This window comes from Dendrobates tinctorius, unplaced genomic scaffold (genome assembly GCF_039654945.1).
Source record: "Dendrobates tinctorius isolate UK_male_01 unplaced genomic scaffold, ASM3965494v1 ptg000202l, whole genome shotgun sequence".
NCBI classification, from domain to species: Eukaryota; Metazoa; Chordata; class Amphibia; order Anura; family Dendrobatidae; genus Dendrobates; species Dendrobates tinctorius.
In genome coordinates this window covers 6,900,689-6,915,462 of record NW_027361869.1, presented here as the reverse complement: position 1 = coordinate 6,915,462, position 14,774 = coordinate 6,900,689, and the positions used below count along the sequence as shown (strand labels likewise).

The 14,774-nt window shown below is 46.9% G+C and overlaps 1 protein-coding gene across 1 annotated transcript in view; it reads right to left on the bottom strand.

Moving 5' to 3' along the window:
* Window positions 1–1,021: 1,021 nt before the first annotated feature.
* Window positions 1,022–14,774, bottom strand: part of LOC141057119 (lysine-specific demethylase 8-like) — a 58,589-nt gene continuing 44,836 nt past the window's right edge. The window contains exons 6-9 of the mRNA XM_073553666.1: window positions 3,116–3,163; window positions 1,635–1,784; window positions 1,324–1,416; window positions 1,022–1,222 (exon numbers count right to left, since the gene is read on the bottom strand). Of these exons, the coding sequence (XP_073409767.1) occupies window positions 1,058–1,222; window positions 1,324–1,416; window positions 1,635–1,784; window positions 3,116–3,163 (456 nt within the window). The 3' untranslated portion in view covers window positions 1,022–1,057. The remainder of the gene's footprint in view (window positions 1,223–1,323; window positions 1,417–1,634; window positions 1,785–3,115; window positions 3,164–14,774) is intronic.

The window sequence follows — 14,774 nt, the reverse complement described above, 5'->3', positions numbered from 1 at the left end:
CCTCTCCGCTCTTCCCCGGCATCTCTGCTAGTGACAGCTACAGACGGTCGGTGGAGATATTGGAGAAGGAGAAGCGACGGAGGAAGCGCGCTCTGCTGTCTGGTCAGGGGCGGACACTGAGAGCTTGTGCCCCCCAGTGCAAAAAGCGTGTCTGAGCCGCCTTCCTTTTATGGAGACAAAGCTACATATATACAGTTGTGCCTAAAAGTTTTCATACCCCAGCAGAATTCTTTCTTTCTTGGCCCTTTTTCTGAGAATATGAATGATAAAGTTTTGGTGTTTTCTCCACTAATGGTTAGTGGTTGGGGGAAGCCATTTATTGTCAAACTACTGTGTTTCCTGTTTTTAAATCATGACAACCCAAAACATCCAAATGTCCCTGATCAAAAGTTTACATACCCCATTTCTTAATACCGTGTATTGCCCTCTCTAACAGACAGCTTGAAGTCTTTTGTGGTAGTTGTGAATGAGGTTCTTTACTTTCTCAGATGGTAAAACTGCCCACTCTTCTTGGCAAAAAGCCTCCAGTTCCTGTAAATTCCTGGGCTGTCTAGCATGAACTTCTTTTCTTTAGCCCACAGTTAGTGGCCAACACATCAGCACCCTGGAAGTACATTGTTGGGGTAGGAGTAATAATTTTTGGGCCATTGTCACAGCAACATTTTAATGATTAAATAGCAGCAATGTGAGCTGGCTCCTAGTGCCTGCACTAAAGAGCAGGTTCAGCCCCTGAGCCCGCTCCATACACCCACATATATGTGTATGTCACAAATCGTTAATGGATTAATTCTGAATTTCTGCTGTAGGTCCTCTTGTACAATACATATGATTTGCCATAGGTAAGGCTGTGGTGTATAAACATTAGGCCTCATTCAGACAGGAGTATTGTACCTGGGTTTTACTGTCCTGGTTTCATTCGGCTTGGGCAGACTCCCTGTGACTATATGAGCCTGAATGTGCACATTTATGATGCACAGGAAAAGGACACGTAACTATAAGATGACAAAGGCAAGGGGGGCGGTTATTTCATTAAATGCACAAATAGGAAAGTTTATTGTCAAGACCACCAAAAACTGACACTAAAACTGATATCCAGAGCCTTGACATAATGCCACCATTTCACCGGAATGAACAGGATCTGCCCCGGGCACAGGATACATTCTTGATAAGCTGCCTGAGCAAAGTCAGGGAACTGGTCTGTATCTGGGTTGTCAATGTCCACCTGCGATGGAGAAAAGGCCGTGATCAGAGCTGTAATATAAAACTAGAAAGTTATTGGTGGTGGTCATGGTGGAAGAGGAGGAGGTGGTGGTGGTCACCTACCTGGCTGGTGTTGTGGAGAAGAGAGCTATCGAATGGGTACAGGCGCTCCGTCTCACTCACCGCATATAAACGGAGATACTTCCTTCCTACAATCTGTAGCACAGAAAAAATATACAAAAATCAGGTAAGAGTCAGCTGACTGGTATCGGCACGTTCCCCAGGCCAACCAACGCCCAGCTCGGATCACGGTGAGCAGCCACAGTAATCAACAAAAAAGGGGAAGAGTGATCCAGCTACAGATGGAGGTGGCTAAAACTTTACGAGTTATGGAAAGATAGATAGATAAAAAAAAAAAAAAGTTTGGAACCCACCTGTGCCAGGAAGTTTTGCTGAGGGTCCTGATGAAGTGGAGATACAGTCCCTGCTGGCCCAAACCAAGCATTGATGGTGATCTCCTCTTCATCTCCTTCCCCGAGGCAGCAATAATCCGGAATACTAATATCCTCCTTAAGTTCATGTATCTGTTCAGACGACACAAGAAAAAGTCACAACGATATCTACAACTATCCGTCTGCAATCTCCGAGCAGTGCCAAAGGGGTTTGATCTCTCCATAGAGATCTGGTCATTGTGGAGATTTGGTCCAATATCGTAGACTGATCTTCTCTCATGTGTCTGTGCTCGATTTCATATTTTAAAAGGTTTCCTAGAAAAAGGTTATTCCCATCTTCACAGATCGTGCATATAAGCACATTTGCGATTTTCCATTTATTGAAATTTTCAGTTGTTCCAGAGATATTAATATTTTTCTTTATAGGTCGTTGCTTAGGAGACTGACCACCACTGATATCTAGCTCATTAAGCACGGTGCTGAAGATTGCCAGGATTCAGAGGTAACAGCCAGCTCGCACGATCCCAGCTTGATTTAAAGCAGAGCCTACAAGTTCAGCTAGCAGTGGTGGTCGGTCGCCAAGGCAACCGGCTGTAAACAAAAGAAGAAAAAAAAAAAACTAACTATCTATCAAGAACGGCTGAAAACTTTAACAATTAGCAAATTGATAGTGCTTGGAATTACTATCTGACAATAGCCATTAATGAAAAACTCTTAGCCCACGTTCACACTGTGAGTATTTGTAAGTCAAAACCAGGAGTGGAACAAATAGATAATAAGTAGAATAGAAGTACGTCACCACTTCTGTATTTATCACCCACTCCTGGTTTTGGCTTACAAATACTGATGTAAAATACTGACCAAATACTGAACGTGGCCTTAATGTTATTACAGTATTGTGCAAACATATGAGAAACCAAATTCTCATAAAAATTAAAGAAAAAAAAAAAAAACAACACTTTATAGAAATATTCTGGGAAAATAATGGGGCTCTCTTCACCCATGATCTGGTGTCTCTTGCGCCTGCACCCAGAGCTGCCGCTGCCGTTGTTGAACTGACAGTTATCAGCAGGTCTTGCGATTATAAAAGTCACAAAATTAAAGAGACTTCAGTTGCCTTTAACCCAAAATCTGCCATCTTCTTACCAACTTTGTACAGAAAATTATGCAAGAGGATAAAAGTTTTCCAGTATTAGAAAAACATGATCAACTTCTGTCTAAAAACAGCGCCACCCATGTCCTGCAGGTTGTGTGTGGTATTGCAGCTCTGCTTCATTTATAGAGCTGGGCTGTAGATGGGATGACGCTGGTTTGGACAGAAGGAAAAATGTTTTTTTCTAATCCTTAACAAGCCATTTAACTATGAAAAAGCGATTGCTCCCTGCCCCAGCCGTCGTGGTCCTGTCTGCTGGGACTTGGACATCTTCCATATTAGGATAATAAAAACAATTAAATCTAATTACCTGTTCAAACAGTTGATGCTGAGCGAGGTATCCCCTGCGGGCCGGCTCCTGAGAGCAGACAGCAATGAATCAGAGCAATTACAACACAGACCGGTCACACATTTATTATTGCATTTGGTCCGGGGTTTGTCTTGGAGGTTTTTTTTTAATGGAAATAAACATTAAAAGGGTTATTCACTACTAGGACAACTCCCTTCTTGATCTAAATGTTGGGTGCCCATATAACAAGAGAGCTTACACTTACCTCCCGTGTCGGCGCCGTTCCAGCGGTGTCAGCACCCGCGGTCCCGGAGCTATCATCCGGCGGCCCAATCAGGGCTGGTGTCACTGTCCCCACCTTTGTGCAAATTAAAAATGAAGACGTCAGAGATCAGCTGCAGCCCGGACTTCCTCTTCATGTTCAATTCGACAGAAGGCGGAGACAGTGACACCAGCGCTGATTGGCTGCAGGACACCACCTGTCATGCAAATGAATGAGAGCTCCAGGACCGCGAGTGCCGACACCGCTGGAACGGCGCTGGCACAGGAGGTGAGTATAAGTGTCTCTATTTTCTCAGGGCCAAACATTTCGATCAAAAAGGGGATGTTATAGTAATGGACGATCCCTTGATGGCTACATTCCAAAGATGAGCTTTTTGGCGAGTTTTTGATGTTGCAGAAATTCTGCAACATTTCTGGACCCATTAAGTAATAAGTTTGTGGGAACGTAGCCTAACCCCTTCGCGACCAGGCAATATTTACGCATTTTGCATTTTTTTCCTCCCATTCTGCCAAGAGCTTTTTTTTTTCTTTTTTTTCGTTTTCCTCTGTCAAATGACAGGTTGTTTTGCAGGAAGAGATCTAGTTTTGTTCACTATACAATAAACAAGAAAAAGAAAAAATCCAAATGCGGCAAAACAGTGCAAAACAACAACAAAAAAAACACAAAAAACATAATTTGCAATTGCTTTTTTTGCATTATTTTTTTAGTCAATCATTTGTTCTATATAGTGCCATCCAAAAGTATTACAGAATAGCCAACATGGGTGCTCCAGCTGGCATGATAACACATTGGCTCCCTGCAATTGTGTTATTAAGGGCCTGATTACTATAGAGGTTACATACACCCTGGCACAGAATTTGTTTCCCACTTATTTCTTTCATAAATAAAAAGTGAAGCAGTCTAAACAGTTTTCATTAAAAATTTTCTACCATTTTGCTGCGGCAGAGAGTCAGTAAGCCCTTTATCCAGCTGATAGAGTCGCAGAAAAAGAAACAGGTCAGTCAGATCTACTGCTCGGTTATGAACACTCTGGCCTATCCCCTTCGAAGTCTGAGCGTTGGGCTGTTATAAAACTCAGGCCAGTCCATCCACAAATCGGAAATCAGGTCAGACTTGAGAATGCTGCAAATGTGCTCACCTGGACCAGAGGTCTGTGTGAAAAATAGCACCAGATCTAGAACATAGACTTAATATTAAATCTGTGTGTGGGCAGTTGTCCACAAAGAACAAAAAAAGAAAAAAAAACAAAAAACATCAGAATGGATACCAAGATATAGCAGCAGCGAGAGGGTTGTACGCAGATCTCCACAGAATGGGCAGAAAAAAAAGCTTGTACAGAGTCAGAGAAGGCAGAGAAAGCACAAGGAGAGGAAAGAAGCGCAGAAAATAGACTGCTGCCATTTGAGATATAGAAGACAACAGCACCCTGGATCCTCACAGATCTCATACCCAGCCTGTATTACTGGGAAGGACACTCCCACAAGAGAAAAACCTGAAACGAGTACAATGCTAAAAACTGAATGTGAGGAGGTCGGAAAATTAAAAAGAGTGGGAGTAACAAAGTGCTGCTGAAGAATAGGAATAATCCAGGGTATCCTTACAAGGCCTTCTATAGCTTTTAAAGTTGTTTTTTTATATATATCATTCATCTCTATAGCAGACCAGTACTGTATAATATTAATTATTTACACTTATTTTGTATCTCCTAGCCATTACCTAGCATCTTCCTTCTGTTGTGTCGAGTGAAGTCCTGCCACATCATTTTTTCTTTCCTCTGGTTTTCTGCAGTCTATTATTTTATATTTCATAATTAGGGGATCATACAGAAGTTAGATGCCCCCAAGTCAGGGACTCCCTGTATTGTTACCAATGAACTTGACACCTGCAGTTTTCAGCAGACCTTTGTTATTCCCATGCTTACTTTTTAATTATCTTTGGATCTAACTGCAGCATCCTTAACCTGACCCGCTTAGGCTATGTTCACACACTGAGTTTTAGGGTTTTTTTTCAAATGCAAATTTTAAGCTGCTTTTTACAGTATCAATATGGTATTTGCAGGTACGCAGGATGCAGTGACGAGTCTTAATAGCTGTCTACAAATATCTCAAGAGCTGTCACATTGTAGAAGGATCATCTTTATTCTCATTTGCACAAGGAAAGACTAGAAGCAATGGGATGAAACTGAATGGGAGGAGACACAGATTAGATATTAGAAAAAACTTTTTGACAGTTAGAGAGATCAATGAGTGGAACAGGCTGCCACGAGAAGTGGTGAGTTCTCCTTCAATAGAAGTATTCAAACAGAGGCTGGACAGACATCTGTCTGGGATGATTTAGCGAATCCTGCTTTGAGCAGGGGGTTGGACCAGATGGCCCAGGAGGTCCCTTCCAACTCTACGATTCTATGATTCTATGTCCTATCCTCAGGATAGCAAAATAGCTTAGTTACTCACCGATAACGGTGTTTCTCGGAACCCATGACAGCACCACGGAGAGAGGGGGTCCGCCCATCAAGGACAGGAACCTACAGACAAAAGAGCGGCACCTCTCCTCCGCCCCCAGTTGGTTACAGAGCATCAGAGGGTCTCCCAGTTAATTAACAACAAAAGTATATACATAACATTATAATTTGTATACTTATAGAGAAGCCTCGTGTCTAAGAACACACTCTACACACATTAAATCGTGCTCACCGCACACGTGAAAAAAGGGGGGGAATTAAGCGGGTGCTGTCATGGGTTCCGAGAAACACCGTTATCGGTGAGTAACTAAGCTATTCTCCCTCACCCATGACAGTACCACGGAGAGAATTTCAGAGATTGGTAGCTTAGGGAGGGACCACTCCTGCTGCCGTGGTTCACCCGTCAAGGACAGGAACCCAACTGGGGGCGGAGGAGAGGTGCCGCTCTTTTGTCGGTAGGTTCCTGTCCTTGATGGGCGGACCCCCTCTCTCCGTGGTGCTGTCATGGGTGAGGGAGAAAAAAAAATGGAGACAAAGACTAAGCTAATGATGGTATGCACATGCCAATAGACAATAAAAAAACCTTTATTTCATATAGAATACAATAAGCTAAAAACATTTAAAATACAAATAAAGAACCAATGACCCAGACACCCCCAAAAAACAGGTAATGAAAATTTGTAAATCCTAACTGCCCTAAAGCAGGGGTCCCCAACCACTGGTCCGCGGCCCAGCACCGGGCAGTTGCAGTGCCCTTGGGGAGCCGGCGGCGGTGCAGCAGCTGATACTCACCTAGCGGTCCCTGTCGGGGCGGCGGCTTCATCCAGTGCTGAGCGGTCAAGTGTACCGCTCATTTAAGGTCATGAATATGGACGCCACTCATCTCCCATAGGCGTGGCGTCCATATTCATAGACCTTAATGAGCGGTAGCATGTGACCGCTCCGCAAAGGAGCTGAAGTGCCGCGAGATGCAGGGAGGGAAGTTCAACGATGTGAGGGTAAGTATGATGGGGGAGCCGAGCGGAGCCATATATACAAGGGAGGGAGAGTGGGAGCAGAGCCATATATACAAGGGAGGGAGAGTGGGAGCGGAGCCATATATAAAAGGGAGGGAGAGTGGGAGCGGAGCCATATATAAAAGGGAGGGAGAGTGGGAGCGGAGCCATAAATACAAGGGAGGGAGAGTGGAAGCAGAGCCATATATACAAGGGAGGGTGGGAGCGGAGCCATGCATACAGTATGGGACAGGGGAGCCATGCATACAGGATGGGAGGGCGGGAGCAGAGCCATGTATACAGGATGGGAGAGTGGGAGCAGAGACATATATACAGGATGGGAGAGTGGGAGCAGAGCCATGTATACAGGATGGGAGAGTGGGAGCAGAGCCATGCATACAGGATGGAAGAGTGGGAGCAGAGCCATGTATACAGGATGGGAGAATGGGAGCAGAGCTATGTATACAGGATGGGAGAGTGGGAGCAGAGCCATGCATACAGGATGGGAGAATGGGAGCAGAGCTATGTATACAGGATGGGAGAGTGGGAGCAGAGCCATGTATACAGGATGGGAGAGTGGGAGCAGAGCCATGCATACAGGATGGGAGAGTGGGAGCAGAGCCATGTATACAGGATGGGAGAGTGGGAGCAGAGCCATGTATACAGGATGGGAGAGTGGGAGCAAAGCCATGTATACAGGATGGGAGAGTGGGAGCAGAGCCATGTATACAGGATGGGAGAGTGGGAGCGAAGCCATGTATACAGGATGGGAGAGTGGGAGCGAAGCCATGTATACAGGATGGGAGAGTGGGAGCGGAGCCATGTATACAGGATGGAAGAGTGGGAGCAGAGCCATGCATACAGGATGGGAGAATGGGAGCAGAGCCATGTATACAGGATGGGAGAGTGGAAGCAGAGCCATGTATACAGGATGGGAGAGTGGGAGCAGAGCCATGTATACAGGATGGGAGAGTGGGAGCAGAGCCATGTATACAGGATGGGAGAGTGGGAGCAGAGTCATGTATACAGGATGGGAGGGAGGGAGCGGAGCCATGTATACAATGATGGGAGAATGGGAGCAGAGCCATGTATACAGGATGGAAGGGTGGGAGCGGAGCCATGTGTACAGGATGGGAGAGTGGGAGCAGAGCCATGTATACAGGATGAGAGGGAGGGAGCGGAGCCATGTATACAATGATGGGAGAATGGGAGCAGAGCCATGTATACAGGATGGGAGGGAGGGAGCGGAGCCATGTATACAGGATGGGAGAGTGGGAGCAGAGCCATGTATACAGGATGGGAGGGAGCGGAGCCATGTATACAGGATGGGAGGGAGGGAGCGGAGCCATGTATACAATGATGGGAGAATGGGAGCAGAGCCATGTATACAGGATGGGAGGGAGGGAGCGGAGCCATGTATACAGGATGGGAGAGTGGGAGCAGAGCCATGTATACAGGATGGGAGGGAGCAGAGCCATGTATACAGGATGGGAGGGAGGGAGCGGAGCCATGTATACAGGATGGGAAAGTGGGAGCAGAGCCATGTATACAAGATGGGAGAGTGGGAGCAGAGCCATGTATACAGGATGGGAGCAGAGCCATGTATACAGGATGAGAGGGAGGGAGCGGAGCCATGTATACAATGATGGGAGAGTGGGAGCAGAGCCATGTATACAGGATGAGAGGGAGGGAGCGGAGCCATGTATACAATGATGGGAGAATGGGAGCAGAGCCATGTATACAGGATGGGAGGGAGGGAGCGGAGCCATGTATACAGGATGGGAGAGTGGGAGCAGAGCCATGTATACAGGATGGGAGGGAGCAGAGCCATGTATACAGGATGGGAGGGAGCGGAGCCATGTATACAGGATGGGAAAGTGGGAGCAGAGCCATGTATACAAGATGGGAGAGTGGGAGCAGAGCCATGTATACAGGATGGGAGCAGAGCCATGTATACAGGATGGGAGAGTGGAAGCAGAGCCATGTATACAGGATGGGAGAGTGGGAGCAGAGCCATGTATACAGGATGGGAGAGTGGAAGCGGAGCCATGTGTACAGGATGGGAGAGTGGGAGCGGAGCCATGTGTACAGGATGGGAGAGTGGGAGCGGAGCCATGTATACAGGATGGGAGCAGAGCCATGTATACAAGGATGGGAGGAAGGGAGCAGAGCCATGTATACAAGGATGGGACAGGGGAGCCATGCATACAACAGGGGGAGCCACATAGAGCTGGACAGGACGGGGGGAACCACACATACCTTTTCTGATGATTAGAAAATAATCAGCATGTACAGTACTCCACTACAATTTTTCTTAAGTGCTCAATGCTCCATTTCCTTGTAGGTTCCAATCATCATTAGCAGTGATGGTCATCAGTAGAAGTAGCCCGATTCTCCCACTGAAACAGAGAAACAAGCCAGGTGCTCCCACTCATTCAAAACCTATGGTGAGTTGAGTCACATTATAAATGTTATAATTAAACGATAAGTATGCACTGCTAAACTACAACCGCGTCCATAGCCCCGCCCCCTTATGACCAAATCCCCGCCCCTGTCACACCTCCATCCCCGCCCTGCCGGGCCATGGAAGAATGGTCTTGCTTGAAGCCGATCTCTGGTGCAAAAAAGGTGGGGGACCACTGCCCTAAAGCATGTGGAACTAACCACAGAATGAAATTGCCTAGTGTAAAAGACGCCCAAGAATGGTTATACCATGGCTGAAATTGCAAAGTTGCAGTGGATGCATAATGAGCAAATTAGAACCACCTGACACAGGTCAGAGCAGCAAGAGTCCCAAAGGGGTTGAAGAAAGGGGGTGGTAGGCAGGCCCCACGCGTATCGCTGCTGCGACTAGCGACTTCGTCAGGGGAAGCGAGTCCAATATTGAAAAGAGTAGGTTTAAATACCTGTACCAGTGATCAGAGAGGCGGAGCGATGCACAGCAAAGACACCTGGAACTCGTGGACGCACCAGCGTTACAGCTGTATCGCTGGAAGTAATAATCAGACATCCTAACAGCAGCACATGCGCACTGTATGACACTGGTCAGAAAGTTTATCATGGTGGCCATAGTAACGGCCGCACGTGCGCATATCATGCCACAGACTGCAAACAAGGCTGCCTGCAAAACCAAAGGAAAAAACAATGGGTGTATATAGCCTAATGAAAATAAATAAGTAAAAAAGCAAGTGCATTAAATAACATAGGGTACTTGGTAAACACTATTTTGATGAAAAAAAGTATAAAGCTGTCCGCCACGGCAAGGTGTACCCATTTGAGACAGCAACTACACTAACGGTTAAAACCTACCTAGTGTGAATAGTGGCAGAGTCTCTGGGTCCCAAACGGACACCCAGCTTCAGAGGGTCTAAGTGAACTACACAGCTCAGTAGAAAGGAGGCCATACCCTATTTGTACTGAATACAAAAATGCTGAAGAAAAACCAAAAAAACTGAACTGGAGTAAACTTGAATGACATGCATGATGTAAAAGCATGTGCACACTGGCCATAAAAGCAAGCAAAACCAAAGGAAAAAACAATGTGTGAATATACCCTAATGAAAATAAATAAGCAAAAAAGCAAGTGCATTAAATAACACAGGGTACTTGGTAAACACTATTTTGATCAAAAAAGTAAAGGTTTTAACCGTTAGTGTAGTTACTGTCTCAAATGGGTACACCTTGCCGTGGTGGGACAGCTTTATACTTTTTTGATCAAAAAAGTGTTTGCCAAGTACCCTATGTTATTTAATGCACTTGCTTTTTTACTTATTTATTTTCATTAGGCTATATACACACATTGTTTTTTCCTTTGGTTTTGCTTGCTTTTATGGCCAGTGTGAACATGCTTTTACATCATGCATGTCATTCAAGTCTACTCCAAACAAGGCTGCCTCCAAAGACAAAAATATGGACAGACGCAGAAGTTTATTTGTAGTGGTCCAGGTAACGGCCATGAGAAAAAAAAAAAGTTTATATAAATGTAGGAGGCCGGAATCACTGCTATGCTGTCACCGTCGCAATAGCACATGCGCGCTACGTATCAATGGCCCAAAGATAGTATCAGCCATGCTTACACTGGTCAGAGATTTTACTGTGGCGGTAATAATGGTGGCCGTGCGTGCGCACAAAATGCCACAGGCGGCAATCCATGACCCAAAGGTAGTGACAGCCGTGCATAGACTAGTCAGAGCGTTAGCTGTAGCGGTCATAGCAACGGCCGCACAAAAAGTCACAAGCGGCAAGCAGGGCTGCCCCCAGAGCAAAAATCCAGAAATGCTCAGAAATCTGTGCATGATGGCCCAAGTGATGGCCATAATAACGGCCTCAGGTGCGCATGAAAAAATAATAAGACACCAGGGTCGCAGCTATGTCATCAAGATGGTAATAAGTTGAGCATTGTGATACCGCAAGTACCGGGTATCGGCCGATATAGTTCCGATACTTTTAGCATATCGAATACCGGAATCGGAAGTTCCCATAATGCTATGAGCCAGTTTGATTTGATTCAGCCAATGACAATCCTCAGAAGTGTGGGCACATCCTGTTAGGCATGTAGGCATGTTAACTAATGGCATGGCTGTGATTGGCTGCTGAAATGATGTCATGATGCACTATAAAAGCCGCCGCCATTTCTGGTCACTCTGCTGTGAATTCAGTTAGGGACAGGCTGCTGTTCAAGACTGTGAGGGACAGTTAGAGATAGCGATTTTCATAATCATAGTGTGCTTTACCCCAGGCTACATAATCCACCACTGTAGCTTTCTTTCGCCCTGCAGCAGTGTTCACAGCTGTCTGCAAGGACTGTGTGAGTGCAGCTCACGCTGAGTAGTGTGTCCTGCAGCCACGTCTGGTTGTAGGCCGCTCAGCGTGTGTCACTGCCTCATACATATTTTCCTTTTTTTGCTGCTCATTTTTTCATTCTCCTATTAGTGTGCACTGTGCATCCATCCGTATCCATATACGTTGGTTGCAAACACTATAGGAGTAGACAGCGGAGCCTCTCTGCAGCCTTTCAGTGCTAGTGCCCAGTTTGCTGCACTGTTCACGGCTGTCTGAGAGGTCTCTGTGTGTGAGTGCAGCTCACGCTGAGTAGTGTGTCCTTCAGCTACGTCTGGTTGTAGGCTGCTCAGCGTGCGTCACTGCCTCACACATATTTTTCTTTTCTTGCATCTCATTTTTTTTATTCTCCTATTAGTGTGAATCCATCCGTATCATCTACATTGGTTGGTTGCAAACACTATATAGGAGTAGATAGAGGAGCCTTTTTTCTGGCTTGTGCCCTTCAGCTGCAGCCAGATTAGTATTACCCTAATTTTTGGAGCCTCATCTTTTGCATTGTAGGTTACCCTCCTGCATTGTAATAGCTCCAAAAAGTTTGTGATACTATCGCAAACAAATCTTTGGTCACATCCTTTTAGTATTTAAAAAAAAATCAAAAACAAAATAAAGTTCACCAAACACTCCATTTGATAGTTGTGTAGGCCACATTAGCTCCACACACACACTTCATAAAATTAGTGTTTCTTATACCTGTTACCAGCTGTTCAGGAATAAGCACACTAAGGCCCCCCTTTGTACTTTTCTGCCTATCTTTATCAGTCTACCAAGATGAAGAAGGCAGGGAGTAAGGCACGTGGGCGTGGAGTTTCAGCAGGGAGAGGACGTGGGGATTCTGCGCCTGCTGCGGTCACCAGTGAGTCAGCATCCCCAGTTTTAGCAGGCAACAGTACTTTATGCGCAGCTTTGCAGGATCTCGCCGTACCCCACTGCTGCGGGAGGAACAAATTGAAGCCATTGTCGGATGAATGGCAGCTAACACATCGACTTCAATGACTTCCACGTCCTCTCAGGGCCAGAGCACTGAACAGCAACCATATGTCTCTTCACCACCTGCAAAAGTGCCCAGGCAGTCAGAGAGCCCTGGACAGGAGCCATCACAGTCTCTACTTCTGTTCTCTGAATCTGTTGGCTTGGAAAGAGGGGGCCAGCCAAGCAGCATTCAAGAATGTGAAGAAGAGGGAGTATGCAGTGATGCGCAGCTTCTTTGTCCCTCTGAATCTGAAGAGGCGGGTGGGCCAGTGCCTATGGTTAGCACACCTCAGTACGCATCAGATGATGACGAGACTCAGGTGCCACTTTCTGGTGCGTAGGGTGCTGGCGAGACAACCCAGGAGAAGCAGGTGTTTGAAGAGGGGAGTGTAGATGATGAGGTCCTTGACCCATCATGGCGTGAGGAACAGGAAGGTGGTGGGAGCAGCTCTGAGGAAGAGATTCCCCGAACGGCCAAAACGGGAGGGAGAGGGAGGGGGCAGACTTGTTTGCCTGTAGCCTCCACTTTGGCACCTGTTAGGAGCATTCCTCTTTCAAAAGCCAAAACGGGCGCTCCCAAGACTTGCAGTGTGTGGTCCTTTTTTGACACAGTGTCAGATGACATTTGCTTTGTCAAATGCAAGCTGTGTCATCAGAAAGTCAAGAGGGAAAAATGTCAGCAACCTCAATACCACAAATATGTGGAAACATGTGCGGACCAAGCACGAGGTGGAGTTACACAGACACACTGAAGACGTAGGCCAACGTACAGCACCACCTACCACCTCTTCAGCTCATGTTGAGGCCTCTTCCTCCAGCTCACACACAGCTGGTTCGGCTTCCTCACAGGATCGCCAAGGAAGAACCTCTGGCACTGTTGTCCGGAGACCCAGTGACATTCCACCCACAGCAACACGTTCCCAGTCATCCTCACACTCCCAGGCCACTCTACAGCCATCGGTAGCACAGGCATGGGATAAAAGGCGGCCATACTCGGCAAACCATCCCCGAGCACAGGCTCTGAATGCTGGCATTGCCAAACTACTGGCCCTTGAAATGCTCTCATTCAGGCTGGTGGAGACTGACACATTCCGGAACTTCATGGCATTGGCAGTCCCACAATACACCGTGCCCAGCCGCTTTTATTTCAGCAGGCAAGCCGTCCCTGCCCTGCAAAAACATGTGGAGAGAAAAATAAAACATGCGCTACTAAACGCCGTCAGTAGCAAGGTCCACCTGACCACCGATGCGTGGACCAGTAACCATGGACAGGGACGATACCTTTCCCTCACTGCCCATTGGGTCAATGTTGTGGAGCCGGGTACAGATCTGGAGAGTGGCGCTGTAAGTGTTCTGCCAACTCCATGGATTGCAGGAATCCAGTCTGTACACTGACTCCTTCTCCTACTCAAGTTCCTCAGAAACAGCGCTGCAGGAGCCTGTTAAGACCGATATGAGCACAGCCGTGGCCAAACGTCAACAGGCCATACTCAAACTAATTTCTTTGGGGAATAGAAGCCACACAGAGCGGGAGCTCTGGAATGCCATCAAGCAGGAGAGCGACGTGTGGTTTGTGCCAGCGAGTCTCCAGCCGAGCTTGGTAGTGTGTGACAATGGCCGAAATCTGGTGGCAGCTCTGGGCCTAGGCAACCTCACTCACATCCCATGTCTGGCACATGTGCTGAACTGGTCGTGCAGAGCTTTCCGAAGGACTATCCGGATCTTGATGCACTGCTGCACAAGGTCCGCATAGAGTGCGCTCACTTGCGGCGTTCCAGCACGGCAAGATCGCGCCTTGCTGCTCTGCAGCACTGATTACGCCTTCTGGAACATCGCATCATATGTGACCTACCCACCAGGTGGAATTCAACGTTACATATGTTGGAACTGTTGTGTGAGCAGCAGGCAGCAGTCATGGAGTACCAGCTGCATCAGGCGCAAACAAGTCACACTGTGCGCCGGTCACACTTCAGCACCACTGAGTGGGCCTCTATGAAGGACATCTGCCACGTTTTGCGTGCCTTCGATGATTCCACGCGGATGGCGAGTGCAGATGATGCACTAGTCAGCATGACTGTCCCCCTTTTCTGCCTGCTTCAAAAAACACTGCAAGCACTAAGGGAGGAGGTT